Raw genomic sequence first — 18,798 nt, 5'->3', positions numbered from 1 at the left:
GATAAGTGGTTCCAGATGTTTTTGCCCATGGTTAAGAGATGCCAAGTTTTTTGGAAGATGTTCGCAGCAAAAACGCATTCTTCCGTACGTCGCATTTCTGTGTAATTTCGCATGTGGTGTTGCATTATGTCCGGGATGATGCACGTCTTTTTATTTTTACCGTAGCTGTTTTGATATTGGAGTAAATGGTTATTTTCGAAACATCCCCATGCCGTTGAAATGTTGTCGTCCGTTTATGTCACCGGTAGTAAGTCGCGGCGGGGCTGATGGTCAACATTAGGAAATGTTAATACCGATAACGTAATCCTATCGATTTCAAACTGGTCGGGTGTGGCGACCTAGTGGCGGCGTGTATTTAGTCACGTAGCAACTGGCCGGTCGTCCTAGCAACGATACATGGCCAATATATTTGGGTTGGGCCGCTCCATAGTGTTAGTGGAGCAGCTCTTTGTAAACATGGACAATATTTTTGAGCAACCAATCAATGTGTTCTGCCTCGTGGTCAGATGTGGTCTGGGGCTGGTAAACCGCACATACAGTACTAGTAGATCGGGTAATTTTATGATTTGCTAGTTGTAAAGGCGTCGTGTAGTATGAGCCGGTATATGAAGAAGTAGCCTGTGTTACACAATCATGCTTTCGGCCGGATTGATGTGCAACTGTTACTAATTGCAGGGACTGCGCTAATGCCGACCAGTCGCGCTGTCCTGATACACCGCGAATGTGCGAGTGTTCCCTGTAGACAGTCCCGGGAGTCATTTTTTTCGCACATTCCAGGAGCCAAACCAAAATACGTTCATGAACCGAGTCCAAAAAACCGAAACGTGAAAATCGGATGATCGGACCTGATGTACATTTCTCTTTCTGTAGATGGTACACACAATACACACATCTTTAGATAATCTGGCCATGGCAGGTAAAAAAAAGTAACCCTGAATCATACTAGATTAGCGTAAATGCATGTTTATGCGTTCAAAACAAGAAAAGGATTTGTTTCTCGGTATTAATCTCTTGAAATACAGCGCTGAATATTGACGCAAAAATATTTCGGGCATCGCGCGCCCTTCCCCAAATCCCGCGTCACGTGTCGGCATTTCGCATCTCTGATTGGTTGTTGCGACTTAAGATGACTGAGCCGACGCACAATTTTTCTTTGTTCGATTTATTTTCTTCACAGAGAATTGTCGCCAATGGCTACTTCTTTTTGTTGCAATATATAATACTTCACGGAGAATTGTCGCCTATGGCTTCTTGTTTCTTTTGTTTCACACAGTTATTCCGGGAGACCTACCCGGATGGAAAAGACTACATCATCCACTCATTTGAGCTGGACGCGAGGCTGGCTCCCTACTTTGCGTCCTACTCCAACCACGTCCTCCACTGTCCAGTCGCCGTGGGCGGGAAAGATGGTCAGTTATGGTACTTCTCTTCAGATCTAGTCTGGATTGTTTTTTTTACTTAGTTGTCGCCACGTAACACGGCCATTAGGCCACTTCAAGGTTGGTTAACTACCTGAATGGTATCACCTGAGTGGTATTACCACTCACCTGGGTTACGGGTTACCGAGTAGAACTATAACAGCAACTCTTCTCCCTGAGTCAGAAACATCATGATTGAGACCAGCCCAATTTCTCACAAGTAGTGAGGACTACTAACTGGCCCAATAGGAGAAGCAGGGGTTACGAGGCTGGTCGGGAAAATTCCCTATCCCATTTTTAGATCATAATGGTTTGTTCCACTACCACTCACGTGGGTTCTTTAACGTGCTTGACGGTGTGTCTCTCTTCAAACACGGGACCATTTAACGTCCCATCCGATAAGACGCCCCTAACCGAAGCTAGGTACTCGGGATTGATGCGCATGCGTGAAGAGAGAGTGGACGTGCTTCGAACTGCTCCCGCACAACCGACCTTACTTCGGGTGTTTTTAAACTGTCTTAACTTGAGTTTAGTTTTTAGGAAGGATCTTTTAGATGAGGGATGCTAAATGTATTTTTTTTACGAAGTTTTAGATAGTATATAGGGCTCCTTTTTAGCTCGTAGATCGAGTTTTTGCCAGAGCACGAGGTATCCTAGGCGGCGCCATATTGTTTTTTTCGTCACCTCCCTGGAAGGAAGTGCCATTTTGGCTTAGTTTCTAGTCTTTTCACCTCAGTCCGCGGTTTATCGCTAGCAACTCTTGGACCTTGTTTAGTCTATGTCTTTTTAGGATTCTGGAAATTTTTATTGACGAAGTTAGGAAAAGCGGCACCTCGCTAGAACTTGAACGGACCGAGCGTGTGAGTTGGGGTGTTATTCCCGCGTTTCCCCGGGCAGGAAAAGCCCTAAGGACGTAACAGAGCCAGGAGGGGCAGCCAGGGCAGGGATTTTGACGGGCCTGGGGCTGGAGGCAGGATGCCGACGACCAGAAACCAGGGGAAGAGGGCACAGCGCAGTACAGGACCGGATGGCGCTAGCCAACAGCCTACAGTACAACAAGGGGGGAAAAGCCAACCACAGAGATCTCAAGAGGTTGCGAAGCAAACAAAGGCAACTACGAGCGGGAAAGTAAAAGATACCACTCGTACGAGTACAGGTACAAGTGGGAAACAGGGCATAGCAGGGGCACATGGCCAAGCTACAAGACGAGGTAAGCAGGATTCCATATCTGATGGCAGTACAGCCGAAGAATGCAGTGACAGTTGTTATTGTGGGAGTTCTCACTACGAGGGAGGGCAGTGGATTTACTGTCATAACTGTGGATCATGGTGGCACAGTTCATGTGCCAGACTAGCCGACATTTATACTTGTACTTTCCTAGCAACCAAGGAACTGGATTTCATTTGTGCAGCTTGTGTCGTCCATGGTTTAAAATCCTGGGAGGGGAGCACGGATAATAGAAGAGGGCCCAACATTGACATATTGGCATCAGTAACTGAATCATTGCGGGATGTTACCAGGAAATTAGACGAGCTTATGGGCAGCAATCCTACTGTTGAAACTACAGCAACGGATACGAGTGCGGAGCTTATAGAGATTAAAACTGCAGCCACACTATCAGTTACCAATGACAATGATTCGGACCAAACCCAGGTTAAAATAAACAAGGATGTCACCAGCGTAAGCATAGAGCATGACCCATGTCTCAGTAGAGGACTACATTGAATCCATACGTAGAAAGAGTAATGTGATTCTCCACAACGTACCTGAGCATACGGGTTTAGATCAGCAGGGTAAAGCTAGCCATGACATAGAATTCACACGCAATGTGGCCAGTGAACTTGGACTGGAAAACATTGGCATTAAGAAGACAACCAGGCTAGGCAAACGTCTCCCTGACAAGAATCGACTTCTGCTAGTAACCCTCACTGACACATCGGACAGATACCATCTGTTAAAGGAGGCCAAATGTCTTAATCACAGCAGTAACTTTTCTAACATATTCATAGCACCGGATTTAACAAGAAGGGAGAGAGAAATTAGTCGCCAGCAGAGAGAAGTAAGACGTCAAAGTCAATGTAGTCACATGGGGGAAAGAGACAAGCAGCATTTCTGACGAGGACAGGCCAAAGTACACACATGAGGGAAGAGACTCGGCAGGGGGTAGAACTGGTACGCTAAAGGTCTTATACACCAATACAGATCAATTTCCAAACAAGAGAGAAGAACTGAGGTTCAGGATTGCTAGCGATCCGGTGGATCTGATCGTCCTGACCGAAGTTATCCCCAAGGCGCAGGTGAACCCACTAAGAATGTGCACGTTGGACATGGAAGGCTATGAGGCCTTCCTGAACTTTGACCCCGACGAGAGCAACCTTGGTAGGAGCGGTACAAGGGGAATCACCATTTTTGTTCGGAAGTCACTAAACTTAAATGTGCAGCAACTGGATTACAGCGACGTTGGGTTTCAAGAACATTTGTTTCTGAAATGTGAAACGGGGAAGAAAGACTCACTTATAGTGGGATGTGTGTACCGTAGCCCGTCCTCAGATCCGGTAGCTAGTACAACCAAACTATGTGAACTTCTATCCACAGTGTATAGCGAGAGAGCCGAGCACATAGTGGTCATGGGGGACTGTAACCTGAGAGAAATAGACTGGAAGTCTAGGTTAGCAACAGCAGGCTCCAGCCATCACTGTCAACTCCTTCTCGACTGCTTGGATGATAATTTCTTAACTCAGCATGTATGCGAGCCTACTCGTTACCGGGTGAATCAAACTCCATCCGTACTGGACTTGGTAATCACAAATGAAGAACTCACAGTCGGGGAAGTGAAGTACCAACCTGGTCTGGGAAAGGGGGATCACTGCTGTTTGTTGTTTGACATCAACTGTGGGGCAGACGCCTCACCTGTCACAGTAGCAAGACGCAACTACAACAAGGGGAACTATCAGAAGGCAAGGGAAGACCTTGGGGCTACTGACTGGGACGCTGAGCTGAATCACTTGGAAGTACCCGAAGCATGGGCGAAGTTCTGTGAGATCCTTGAAGGGGTCACTAATGAATGCATCCCAATGGCTAAAGCAGTCCAGAAACCAAACAAACTTTACATGAGCAAGCATGCAATGTTGTTAGTAAAGAGGGAAAAAAGAGCATGGTCTAGATGGAAAGCTTCGGGTAGTCTTGGCGATTTTAGAAAGTTTGCAAGCATCAGGAATGACCTTAGGAGTCTAACAAGACAGTTATGCAAGGATTATGAGCACAGACTGGTCAAGGACCTCAAAAACAACCCCAAAGCATTTTGGAAGTATGCCAAGTCTCGCCTCAGTACAAGGCCGAAGATTGGTAGTCTAGTTAAACCTGATGGGTCTATGGCCTTATTGGAACAGGATAAGACAGAGGTTCTCAACGACTTCTTCGCCAGTGTCTTCACAAATGAGGACACTGTTAACATCCCTAGTATGCCGGCGAGAGCAGTAAACTCCATGTTGGAAGGGCTGGACATAAATGAAGAGACTGTGGGAGGGAAATTAACCGAGTTAAATCCGACAAAGTCAGCAGGACCAGATGGTCTACACCCTAGGCTCCTTAAGGAACTAGCACAAGTCCTGGCATACCCTTTAGCAGTCATTTTCAGGAAATCATTGGACAGTGGTCTACTGCCAGAGGACTGGAAAGTGGCGCATATAACCCCCATTCACAAGAAGGGCAGCAGACAAGAGCCGGGGAACTACAGGCCCGTGAGTCTGACTTCTGTTGTAGTGAAAGTACTGGAGTCCATCATTAGGGATGCACTGGTTGAACACCTCACGGTCATGGATAACAGTCTACTCACAGACTCCCAGCACGGCTTTGTCCCAAGAAGGTCATGTACTACGCAGTTACTCGTGGTCATGAATGACTGGTCACAGTACCTAGAGAGGGGGGAACCCGTGGACAGTGTCTACTTGGACTTTAAAAAAGCTTTCGACTCAGTCCCTCATGAGAGGTTGTTGGTGAAACTCCAAGCGTATGGGGTGAGGGGGAACATCCTCATGTGGATGAGGAGCTTCCTCAAGGCCAGGAAACAGCGGGTGGTGATAAACGGAGTGCAGTCCACGTGGCGAGACGTTGGCAGTGGTATCCCCCAGGGGAGCGTTCTCGGCCCCACCTTGTTCGTGATTTTCATCAACGACCTTCCTGACGTTGTGAGCAGTTCAGTGAAAATCTTTGCTGATGACAGCAAGATCTACAGGCCCATTTGCTCGCAGGATGACCAGGAGGCCCTACAGCATGACCTTCAAGCAGTAGAGAACTGGTCAGCAGTGTGGCAACTACCTTTTAATGCAGGGAAGTGCAAAGTTCTACACCTTGGGAGAGGGAATCAAAGAGCCGACTACCGTCTGGGGGGCCAAGTATTGCAACACACTGAAGTGGAAAAAGACTTGGGGGTGCAAGTGGACGAGCATTTAAGTTTCCATGTCAACACTGCTGAGGCAACCCAGAAGGCCAATCAAGTGCTTGGTCTAGTCAAGAGAACATTCTCCAACCTGGACGAAGTAACCGTGCCGCTGCTGTACAAGTCCATGGTGAGGCCACACCTGGAATACGCTAACACAGTCTGGGGTCCACACTTCAAGGGGGATCAGAAGCTAGTGGAGAAGGTGCAGCATAGGGCCACCAAGTTGGTGCCTTCACTTAGAACACTCCCATATAGTGAGAGGCTTAAGAAGCTGAAGCTTCCATCACTCAAGTTCAGAAGAGACAGGGGAGATATGATACAGGTTTACAAGTTTCTCACAGGGAAGGAGAGAGTAGATCCCGAGCTTTTCTTCCACCTTGGTAACCAGCAAGTAACTAGAGGCCACTGTTACAAGCTGGCTGTGACCCTGGCCAAGTCCACAGTTAGGCGGAATTCCTTTAGTGTCAGGACAGTAAACAAGTGGAACTCCTTGTCAGAGGTTGTTGTAGAGGCAGAGTCTGTAAATGCCTTCAAGTCAAGGTTGGACATGTGTTGGGAGGAAAGGAAGTACCTGGAATGACAAGAGGGTGGCACAACAGGCGACGCCTTCAGCCACCAGTTCATCCTCAAGGTATCCTCAAGGTATTTTCACCCGAAGTAAGGAAAGTCGTGTAAAGTACCTTTCCCAAGGTACAACGTCGGGGCGCATGTTCGGACTTGTTCGGGTACGACCCGGAATCGAACCCGGGTCTCCCCGTTTCATAGTCCAGTGATCTACCACTACACCACACGACGCCACATAAATTGCATTAACCTTCTTCCAACTGATTGAACATTTACCAAGAGCTAGCCTAAGGATACATGTACTTCAGTAAGATGAAGGCTCACTGCAGAAACCACCTTTTGTCCTGATTCTTTTACAGTACTTGAATTTAGCTTTTACCCAAAGCCTTCCATCCATTCCAATTAGTAACAAGTAAAATCTGAGATTTTATACCTCCGGGCTTTTTATTGTATATTTTTATATGTTGTTTGTTATGTATAGTTGATGGTGTTGAATTTTGTGCACAACAACAAGTGTTGCGCGCCACAGGACTAGGGTTTTAAACAAAGAATTTATCGAGACCGGACACCCCTCTTTGCGAGGGGTCATATACGTGGACCAGACTGAAAATAGCTTAAACACGCCAAAGGTCAACGGTCGCGACCATTTTCACGCTCAAAGGGGTGTTCTGGGGCCATCAAAAGATAATATTTTCACGCCCGAAAACACATATACAATAAAAACAAAAGAACGTGCATTATCTGCAGCCCAATAGCAAAACATATACCGAGTCTCAAAAGAATCCGTACACCCAAACGCGAGAAACAGCTGCGAACATGAAAATCTAAATCTCTCACAAAACCCTTCCGCGGAAGGATGTCTCCTCCCCCGGAGGTAATTAATATATAACTCCACTTTTAGCATATTGCTGGCCTTTGTAACCAGTTACAATATGTTATCTTTATTTCAGGTCTTGTATCTGTAGTAGATTTCTTTATTTGATGTTTGTCTCCGCGTTTGTATTTGTTGGTTATCTGACACCAGTCACCACAGCCTTGATAACCTGTGTACTGATCTGTTGTCGTTGCAAAGAAGGAAAGAAAGAAAGAAAGAAAGAAAGAAAGAAAAGAAGGAAAGAAAGAAAGAGAAAGAAAGAAAGAAAAAAGAAAAAAAGAACGCTTAACCAAAGATTTCACATTTAGATGACTCTAATTTTCTCAACCCCTGTTTCAAAATGATGACTTACCTCATTTCTCTATATTTCATCAGCCTAGACACACAATATTGAATCTTTATTTGCATGTTCATGATGCCCATTGGGCTAAATGCATACATTAGGGTATAATGATACACGTACAGTGTACTCAGATAATACTGAGTAACATCAAGTACATATGATACAAGGATAAAAGAGTAATTAAGAGTATTAGGAACTACTAGAAAGTGCATTCTATCTAACCTAGGTCTTAAAGACTTCTTCTCTCTTTTTAAAGCATGTGGAGATGAATTCACACAGTTGTTCTATTATTATGTGGTCATATAGGATAGGAAGAAGGTGAACATGTGCTCCATACGCATCCATAAACATTACATAAATTTATGTGGGATTGCAAATTCATCACATATTATACTATTAGAATATTGAAAAGTTTATTGCAAATTCGTGCCCGGAGGTTAATTGCAAATTACAAAACATACAAGAACAATGAAATAGAGTATAAAATAAGTAAAGTCTACATGATATTATATTAAGTCAATATTATCATATAGCCATAGCCGGGTGACGTTGACCAATCAGAAGGCTCGATTCCACATTCCTATGACGCCGTAGTGTCACAAATAGAGTCAAAACAGGTCATTCATCCCATGCCCAATCAATACTTTAACAATCCAATAATCACCCTTCAATTGACCTTGGGTGACCCAAATAGAACACGACTCTGTTCCAAAAATAACTTTTGTTCCAATGACCTCGGGTGACTCCCAAAAGGAACACGTGTTCCCTGCCGATGACCCAAATAGAACACGACCCTGCTCCAGCTAGTGACCTCAGGTGACTCCATATGAAACACATGTTCTATTTAAGTTAGTATTTGTTATACAGGAATGTGTCACTCTTTACTGTGTAAGTCTTGATAGGCTATATGATAAAAGTGTTAATGGCCCGCTGCGCTCACTCGGTGGCTTTATTCGGTGGTTAAAGCAACTGACAAGGCTTTACCACACCATATTCACCGAGAAAGGGCGGGCCATTAACCCTTAACTAATAGACTCACCAAAACACCCAAATATACGTATTTTCTAATCAGGAAACATCACGGCCTACGCTGAGTCCGCCTGGAAACCTGACAAAGGTAAAGTCGCCGGCCAAGACATGCAGTGGGGAGGCGGAGCGATCTATGCATCGGACGCAGAGAAGCGGGATGAAATTCACGGCCGACGATTCGGTGTGAAAAATGTGATACCAATGGTGGATCTCTCCAAGTGGATACAAGAAAACACCGGTAAGTTTGAAATGATATCTTCATGTCAATCATATTCAATAAACAATATATGTAGAGCTACGAATGTGAAACCTTTCCCGGGTTTCCTTTCCTTCAGTAAAACGGATAAAGATATTGGAAATGAGACATGTTTTTTTTTTACAACTAGCATGGTCATGGGCTTGTAATACATTTAGTCATTGTCATTAGATCATACAAAATTGCTCCTTGAAGCCCCGAAAAGCCACCAAAACCATGGAATTTGATCATGATTTGTATCTCGGATACATACTAGTAATTTAGCCAAGCCAAGAATCTAGAATCTATCTTTAACAAGAAATCGGATTTCCTAAAACAATACCATCTACGTCAACAAACGTCATTTAATATTCGCCTAAACAAAAACAAGTAGGCCGTCGGTGAAGGTTAGACATCCAGGTAAAAAGATACGCCAAAATGTTGTTCTTGAGTTGCTGTTTTTTTACTCGACGTATGGTAATCGAATGGAGACTTTTGTATTTGTTTATTTCGTTAACTTAACTTTTATTTACTATGTGTTACAGTTTCTTTATGTTTAAATTGATATGAATAATTATTAATGGATTAGTTCTGGTATGAGTCTGTTTTTGTTCTTGTAAATCCTGTGCCATGCTTGCCATGCTTGCCATGTAAGTCAGCGTATTGTATTTTTCTTCTGAAAATCTAATAAAAATTACGTAGAAACTAGAAAGGCCAATATTTGCTTTGGAGCAAATACAGTGATGGGTTCACCACATTTTACGACATGGCAGGGAAAGAATGAGAAACACAAGGGAAAACAATGATTTACATTGATATAACTATAATATGAAGTAACATACAACTAAAACAACAGTTGGATAGCTATTCCCTACTTTATTGGTTAGGATTTTTAATTGCATAATGCAAACTGTTGATTTTCAAAATAAAAAACGTTCATGCCCCGCATTCCAATGCTGGAGCAGGAAAGCTTGAAATACCTACCAAAACACTTGAATACAGACATACTGTTAGTATGGAAATGCTCTGTGCAGGTGTTAATCAAGTTAAATCCCAACAGCCAATCAGCAAGAAATGCTCTGTGCAGGTGGAAATGCTCTGTGCAGGTGTTAATCAAGTTAAATCCCAACAGCCAATCAGCAAGAAGAATAGAGGAAAGCTGCATGCCTATTGGTTGATGCCCTGCATTCCATTGTGATGACTCATGCCCAAACGTGGTAAACACGGCACACTAACACAGTAATACATTTGCTATAACACAGCCAAAAAACTCAAATAAAACCATTCTAAAAGCCCGTATCACAAAAATTTCAAAAACGCCTAGGGGTATTTGCCCACTGTACCTCCATACCAAATTTCAGGACCTTAGGCCCTAAAATGAAGAAGCTGAATCCATTTAAAAAATGGCAGGAGAACGAGAAGAAGAAACACCAGAAAAAGCAATATGGGTTCACCACACACCACTTCGTGGTGTGGTGAACCCATAAAAAAGATACACCAAAACCAGTGTCACTGACGAAAGGTGGTGGATGCTACCTGACACGTCTGACCGTTTCCAAAATCATATCCAGTTGCTTGAGTAACTGCTTGTTGTCGTAAAAACGAGTGGCTTGGGTACAGACAATGTTGACTTTTGAGGAATAATGTAAAAATCCATCTGACATACATATGAATTCCATACTAAATTTTGGAGCCTTTCTCCTGTCCAGCGTTGGAAGACTATGTCATCTTTAAACTGGACGTCGAGGGAGCTGAGTACGAAATCCTGGAAAAGATGATTAAAGAAGGGACTTTCAAGTGGATAGACAAGTACGTGCATCGCTCTTCCATTTCACTCTCTATTTTGGATGGTTTAGTCTATCCTAGAAATTAAACTAGAGAGACGTTCTGACTTGCTTTATCTCAGCCGGAGATGAGCATTAGTACCATTGTTAATATAGCGTTCAAATTTATCAACCTTACAACTTCAACACGACATTGACATTGAATAATATGTAGCTACTCAAAAGTACCAGGGGGTGTAAAAACAATACGTATCCCAACATCTGCTTGAAAAAAAAACCTATTTATTAGCGCACACTCACAAAAGCAAACTAGATTTATGACCTGTTCCACAAGTCCATTAACAGAGAGTGTTTTCTGGAATATTACATGGCCTAAAAACTGCTACGATTAAAAAAGATTATCTTGCGCATATGCAAGCAGACAACATGAAAAACTAGAAACCAATGTAGGAAAGGTATATTGAGTTACATACAGCTGCAAACGTACGAACAAGCTTGATTTTAATACTCCACATCCTTTAGGGATGTAATAACACTAGTCACATATCCAGATGTTAATATATACCAAACGTTGCAGGTTTTATGGCGAGTTCCACGGCTGGACCCCTGTACCGGGCTGGTCAGCCCAAAGAAAACAAGAACTTAGGAACACCATGAAAACCCATAGCATCAATATGCTGGATTGGGCAGGAGAGCATAAAAGATACCAAGACATGGAAAGCATTCACAAGATTGACGTAAGTAAAGCGAGGGCACATATTCACGGTTTGGGTTTGAACCACAAATTCAACTAATTAGAAAAATGAGATACATGAAGAAAAGAAATTAGTATTGTAGTGTTTTACCCAGCAATGGAGGAGGAAGTAACCACTAAATTCATATTTCATATTCAATTAATATAACTATAAGATCCATCTGTTCAGCTGCCTTAAAACCAGAAGTTAAACCTGTATATATTGTAGGTGCCACTCGAACTCGAACATCGTTCATGGTAACTGTGCCTGGAACTGCTTTTATCACTATCAATCATTCTTCCCTTGTAAAGGAATAAATGCCAGAAAAAAAAGTCATTTTATTCTTTGTTTCCAGGTCCCAGCGGACACCCCCGGAGCTGCAGGAGTGGTCTACTCCAACTGTACCCCGCCTCCAGACGGCCCAGCCCGGCTGGCCCTGACAGTGCAGGTCGGGATGAACAGGAAGGCAGCCCACAAGCTGGTGGAGACGATCCGGGCGCACCCCAGCAACATGCCGGTCACTCTTTTCGTGTACGGGGACTTCGTGCAGGACTTCTCGGACCTCATCACCAAGTGGGCCGACAGATACACCATAGGAATACGTGAGGTGTGTTTTATTGTTTTCTTGTAAGTACAACAAGCACTCCCAGTTTTGACGTATCCAACTGCATTCTGAAGTAGAGGTTGGGACGCAGAACTTGGTTTTGGGAAGTGAGATTGCCAAAGACGCAACCAAACTAGGGAGATTTTGACACATTTCTACCCTGGAAAAATCTGAAATCTTAGTTCTCAAATTCTTCTATAAAAGCGCCATGCCCTGCATTTTGAGTGGTAGTTTTTGCTCTTAACGTCCATACCAGAATGCACGTTGTCCACAAACTTCTTTCTACCACCATTTTTTTAATGGAGACTCCACTATGTAGCAGTGAGGACCAATATATTGTGCATGTTTCATCACCCCCACAGTCCGGGCCCTTTCCAGCCGACCATTGGGTCCTGCAGAACCCGGACGTGATGCGGATGAGTTTGGTCTCGGCCGTACAGCGGATGAAGGAAGTGGGGCTGCGACCAGCCTACTACTATCCGGACGGCCTGTCGCAACGAGTTCAAGATACAGCGAAGAATAGAGGACTGCGGATCATTCAGCCAACAACCAAGTTTCCTCCTAACCTTGGTGAGTTGGAGCTAACTTAAAGGTTGGCTTTTTGATGAGAAATGCTACTGCCAGGTAGACAAAATTGCAAAATCGAAAATAGGGCCAAAACAGATATCGACATTTCAAACTTTTGTGAATTTCTTGTTTTATTCATTGTAAAATTCGCTGTAAGTTTTCCAACTGGCGCCCTGCCAACTGACGACTTGTTGTTTGTTCTCTACCAGATTCTGGGACCCCATTTCCTGTGTCTAACCTTTTTATGGTCCGTGGTGAGGTATTAACCGGTACCGCTCCCACGTGTGTCATTCAAATGCTTCTGGGTACAATAAATCACACACACATTCACACACACACACACACACACACACACACACACACACACACACACACACAGAGAGAGAGAGAGAGAGAGAGAAACAAACAAACAAGCAATATCCTCAACTTCGTTAAAACACTAGACGACTCCTTACATTTTTACTCCGTGAAGGAGGTCAGGACCTCCTGGCGGAGTGTTGTGATGGGCTGGATTTTCGTGTTTCCGCTATAACACGGGGTTCTCTCTGTGCAATCGGCATGAAATTTTATACGCCGTCTGCGGGCATGCCCGCGTTGATGCACAAATGTGTATTTTCGGCGTTGCTGTTTTCGCGGTCAATGTAATATTGCAAACGCACCCTTACAATTATGAGGCAAATTGGAATGGTCCCGAAAAACGCGTTGTTTGGAATAGCGGGGGGGGGGAGCGAACTTCAGGCAGATACGGGGAGGGGTCGATAAGTGGTACCAGATGTTTATTCCCCATGTTTAAGGGATGGGGCCGTTTGTAGAACATGTGGACAGTAAAAACGCATTGTTCCGTACGTGCTATTACTGTGTAATTTGGCATGTGGTGTGCCACTATGTCCGTGGTGATGCACGTCTTTTTATTTTCACCCTAGCAGTTTTGATATTGCAGTAAATGCTTATTTTTGAAACATCCCTACAAAGTTGAGATGTTTTCGCCCGGGTATCTGACCAGCGGTAGTAACACTCGCGGTGCTAGCTGCAACTGTTGCTGGATTATGACCTGTATGGCCAGTCACGCTTAATAAGTAACAGGCACGGTAAGACGGTGGGGCTGTCTTTGTTACTAGTGACACGATCATTTAATAGTAGTCCGATCTTTATGCGAATGCAATGATTGTGTGTGTGTAATCAAAATGAACTTCGAACTTGAAGCACAGTATCTTTACACGCCCTGAGAGCAGTAATGGATTTAGGTATTTTTGTGGTTGTGACGCGCCCTGATTGTATTGATTAACCGTTGCCTAATGTCTGCACAGTAGGTATGGCGTTGATGCTTGGGATTATTTCTGTTGTAATATATAAAACTTCACGGAGATTGTTGCCTATGGCTTCTTGTTTAAAAGTTATTTTTATATTTGATTACATCTGAAATCTAATTCCAGTCTTCTGTGTTTTCCCAGGAACACTGTTGAAGGAAGACAACTATTACAGGTACAGAGACGTGGAGAGGACGCCAAAGGCGCTCCGTATCCTGTATGAACGCATCTCGAAAGGAGGGATCCTCAGTCTGGACACTGATCATCCCGACAGCTACATGATCTCCGCTTTCCTCATGGACTATCTGTATGAAAACTCCGGCTTTCAACTTGTCAGTTTGAACGACTGTTTGAAATAATTTGTTTAAAAATGTTCGCTACAAACTTTCTGTAAACTATGATATTCAAATACAGTTATGTTCTTTTCTATTGACTACATTTTTTGATGTGATTCTGTTTGTGATTCTGTATAACAGCACTTATAATCGTAAAACAAAGTTATAATTAGACCGACATGAGTCGCGACTAGAGCATGCGAGAAGTTTTAAGTTCTCGTAGGCAGAAGGAATGTTCTGTATAACCAAGGACGTTTTTGTTATTATTACAGTACTGACGCAAAATTGGAAAATTTCATAAACAAATTGATGCTACTCGAAGTACAAAATTTGAAAATGTAAATAGCTTACAAAGGGCTACTGGAGTGAGCGAGTAAGCGAGTGAGTGAATCACAAAGAAAACATATTGCAGCACTGTTGGAAAAATGAAAGCAGCAGCTTAACGTAATTACAACTGTTTATCAAACGTCATTGTGTGTAATATAAATTGTAAATTTTTCATTGATGAGTTAAGACGACCATGACGAGAGATCATAGAAAGTTTTTTTTTTAAACAGCATATACTGTTGTACCATAAAATAAGTATGTTTGTGGTCTCGCCTTGAAAACATGAATTGAAACATGCATGCCAGGTCAAAGTTTGTAAACAGCGACTAGGGAAGTAATTCATACAGACTCATCGTTGCTCTCTTCTTTATTTCTCTCTTGTCTAGTTTTGACAAGGTGTAAAGAACAATCAAAATGAAAATCAAGACATGAAATTCAAACAGACATTAAGCGCACAAATAAACGAAGTTGAGGATCTCATGCCTCCATGGAATATAGTTTTGATAAATGTTTTTTTTTCTATTATTATGGATTACTCACTGATTCTGTCTATGCATTTCCCATTGGCTACCATAAGGTAATAATCAATCCATCAATGGTTATAGTCACATAAACAAGAACTATGCAGCCTGAATAAGAATTACTTTTTGTTGTACATCGACATTCATTAGCATTTACACAAATGTCAACATCAGTATATGGTTCACAAAGTCATCGACATGCTGCGTCTATGATGGATTGCCACTAAGAAGAACAAGTTTGGGATTCAGCATAGATAAAAAAGCATATTGCACATGCCCTTTACATATACAGGTGTTCATATTGTCCTATCATGGCTGTTCATGAGGAGAAATCAAGTATGGTATGCTATTCCATTTGTAACGCTCCGTTCTACATTTGACAAGGCTTAGATGGTTACTGGAGCGAGTGGTGCGCTCAGTGGTGGTGCCCCTCCTGTGGTGGTAGCCAGTGTCAGAGGTCCTAGTATGCGATCGGAGAACTTTTCTGGCGAAGTTCAGACAGTGTTGGACCCTTCTGTCTTCTAACGTAGGTAAGTCCAGTATTTCACACGCGTCAGGGTATAACAGACATAAGAATAAGAACACCGAGGAACAACCATGACATCACTATTCTCTACTAAATAAGTGGAAAATACGAAATGTATCAGGAAACATTTACAGTCCTTACTGTGAATTGTGCAACAAACTTGAAAATCATCAACATATGTTTTTGGAGTGTCGTAGATTAGACAACTTCTGGAGTAGGATAGAAAATGAAACACATATTGTTATTAAGGATCAAGGAGTGAGAAATAGTAGTGCAAATCTCATAACAGTTGCTAAATACGCAATATCTATTAGAATGGAAAGACGATTATAGAACGAAAGATAATGCATTCCGAATTTTTCTGAACTTGTGTCAAACTTATGTCTGATCCTCAGGTAAGTATGTCTATGCATGATATGTATATGATTTAAGGGCTTTGAAGAATACAATCGTGGAAGAAAACTAAAGGACTGGGACAATCCTTAATGCATTTCGCCATCAGATTTTAAAACAACTTACATCATTGGTCATGAAGCACAGCAGAGGTTTCACGTTTCTTGCAGAATTGTTCGCAACACTGTGTTATTTCACAAAATTTGTAATTGTCTGTGCGCTTTGAAAAATGTGACAAAATGTACTCCTTTCAGTGAGAATCTGGGTCTTCCTGCCTATACTCACGATTGCTGACTTTTGAGTGTTTCTATCATTACTAGTTAGTCGTTAGTATTAAGTACTGATATATAGTACCATAATGACTGTTTAGTTTAGACATCAGTAGTGCCCTGACCTGAACTGTCTGCCAATGTCCACTCCAACGCACGCTTATGTCCGCTACGTAGATTGACCCTACGTACATTGATGCGATACCGGAAGGGCAAGACTGTGTTTAGCTCCCTCAGGAAGTTCCGCATCTTCATCCCACTGTTGTTGCTGACCTCGGACATCTTGGGTACGTCCTTCCGTGTGAGAACGGGGTGGGAGGACTCAGGACACCTGTGTGCTAGAAGCGCAGCACGCAGGTACTGAGTAAACGCATCCCAGTTGTCGAAATATTCTATTATAGCTGTGGCTCCTGATTTGAATACTATTTCTTCGCGATTTCGGTGATTTGTCCAGTCTGGCTCATTTTGCAGGTCCTTTGTGGCATTTTCGTACAAAGGAAGCACCGAGAACGGGTTGCATGTACCGAATACTGCTGTCGCTTCTGGAAAATACTTTGGCATGTTTTGAAACTCCGTGATGATAAGAGCTGCACTGTTGTCTTTTCTCAACAGGGGGCGGTATGTGTCCAAAAGAATGGGGAAGCTTACGTAGTCAGCAAGGTTACTGGTGAAGATGCGATCGAACTGAACATCTACTGGGAGATGTGCTGGTATGCTGAGGCAGTCCGCCAAAATTACATGGAAGGACAGGCGTCCCTGGTTGAACACATCCGCAAATTGCCTTACAACGCCTTCGACGTAGTGAGAGTACATTGTCAGTAGGTTATGACTTTGACTGTTCGCTTTCACTTGGAGGAAGTCCCACTCAGAGAAGGGCAACCCATCTTCGTTAATGCCCGCTGCTGCAATCCCTTCAAGGATGAATCCGTCAGAAGTCGTCAGCAATGAAAAATCAACCGATGGCGAGAAAATGTCAGGTTTCCAGGCTGCCAAGGTAAAGTTGTCGCGGCGGGAGCATTTTCGTCTGGGGTCTGACTGAGGAAGGAGGATTCCGGCCTTGAACCAGTCATCTGCTGACGCGCGATGGCGTGTGGGTATGCTCCGCATAAATGTGCCCACACCATCTGCATTCCTCTGATAGATTCGACGGAGCTGTTCTTGTGGGGTTGTCTGTAGCCTCCGTTCTCCTGAAAGAAGAGACAGCCACAGTTCAAACACTGTCCGAATCTGAGGCACTTGGTCTGCTGCCATGGTTAGTCTTCCGCCACACAGGGTGCCGGAATCTTCAGTGAGTAACAACAGTTCCCGCAGACACTCCTGTGCCATTACGGCCTCTTCCTCCGCGATCTTCACCGAGTACCAAATCTGTGTCAGCTTCCGGGCGACCTCCCCATCTTGTCTGTACTTCCACAGGAAGGATAGGAAGAACACATTCCTGGCCATTATCTGTGGGTCCGAGTCGTTCTGGGCAAAGCGAATACTTCCGTTGAAAGACTTCTTCAGTCCAGCTACCGTGGCCATGACATTTCTAAGGTTGCCAACACCCGCCAAAAGGACCGCCATATTGTCTGGGTATTCTCCTTCATTTTGGTCTATCTTTATTAAGTCCTGAGCGGGAGAGTTCCCCCGATAGTAGGGGAAAACGGTAAGTTTTTGCATGTACCGGTTATAACGGTAGATTTTGCGCAGATCAGTGGCAACCCTTACTATTTTGTTCTGGGTTTCCCGGCATGTCGGTTTGTGACGTGTCCAGTGTTCTTTTTGGCAGGTTTGGTTGCAGTACCAGGCCTTGTCGCAAGAGGAGCATCTCTTGGCAGTTCTGGTCACTCTGGAGCAAGCGGAGCATTGGTGGTGTACAGCACAGTTGGTACACTCCACCTGTGATAGCGTAAAATAGCTCCCAAATAAATACTTTATACCTCTTTCAAGGCAAAGATAAATGATAGAAAATGTTCTCATAAGCAAAATTAGAATACTTTGCATTTTATTCCCCCAAATCATGAGAATCCGTCCTTCCATTTTGACCTTCTATTTAACGTTATTTAACGCTTTCTTTCGGTCTTTCGTTACAACCCCCCCCCCTCTTTCCACTACTGTATTAGGATAATTACAGAAAGACAGACGAACAAATGAAAAGCACACACAAAACATTTGCAAATTCTCCTTGCAAGCGGTGGCAAACAACACTGACCTCATGGCGAAACTTGTCTCTGTCCTGACACGTCCGACTGCAGTATGAGGCGAACTCACACCCCGCACATTTGACACCCTTGGTCCCACACTGGCTGCCACAGCGCCAACATGCACCTAGTCTGCTGTCCATCTACAAAGCGTCACGAGCAAACAATAGACATTTCGCCAACTTTAAACCTTACAATTCTGTACAGGAAATATTTCCAAAAGCCGGACTATACCTCCATATATCATCATACTGTATACTCCTTTGTGTTGAGATGAAGTTAATTCTTTTTAAAAGTGTTATCTAGCAACGCAGTATAACTTTGTGCTAATCTACCTGAATGTCAAC

The 18,798-nt window shown here is 43.5% G+C and overlaps 2 protein-coding genes across 2 annotated transcripts in view; one reads left to right on the top strand and one right to left on the bottom strand.

Moving 5' to 3' along the window:
* The window catches only part of LOC109462583, an 18,993-nt gene extending 4,719 nt beyond the window's left edge, over nt 1-14,274 (top strand). Inside the window, exons 3-9 of the mRNA XM_019759140.1 lie at nt 1,274-1,409; nt 8,713-8,907; nt 10,614-10,713; nt 11,266-11,425; nt 11,778-12,029; nt 12,389-12,596; nt 14,045-14,274. Of these exons, the coding sequence (XP_019614699.1) occupies nt 1,274-1,409; nt 8,713-8,907; nt 10,614-10,713; nt 11,266-11,425; nt 11,778-12,029; nt 12,389-12,596; nt 14,045-14,259 (1,266 nt within the window). The 3' untranslated portion in view covers nt 14,260-14,274. The remainder of the gene's footprint in view (nt 1-1,273; nt 1,410-8,712; nt 8,908-10,613; nt 10,714-11,265; nt 11,426-11,777; nt 12,030-12,388; nt 12,597-14,044) is intronic.
* Nucleotides 14,275-16,373: 2,099 nt separating this feature from the next.
* Nucleotides 16,374-17,834, bottom strand: LOC109462571. Its single transcript, XM_019759124.1, has 2 exons — nt 17,393-17,834; nt 16,374-16,810 (listed from the first exon to the last, which is right to left on the bottom strand). Exons 1-2 carry the CDS (start codon nt 17,832-17,834, stop codon nt 16,374-16,376), a joined length of 879 nt encoding a protein of 292 aa, XP_019614683.1.
* Between the last annotated feature and the right edge of the window lie 964 nt (nt 17,835-18,798).

Source organism: Branchiostoma belcheri, unplaced genomic scaffold (assembly GCF_001625305.1).
Source record: "Branchiostoma belcheri isolate BF01 breed outbred unplaced genomic scaffold, Haploidv18h27 scaffold119, whole genome shotgun sequence".
NCBI classification, from domain to species: Eukaryota; Metazoa; Chordata; class Leptocardii; order Amphioxiformes; family Branchiostomatidae; genus Branchiostoma; species Branchiostoma belcheri.
This window is presented reverse-complemented; position numbering and strand designations above follow the sequence as displayed.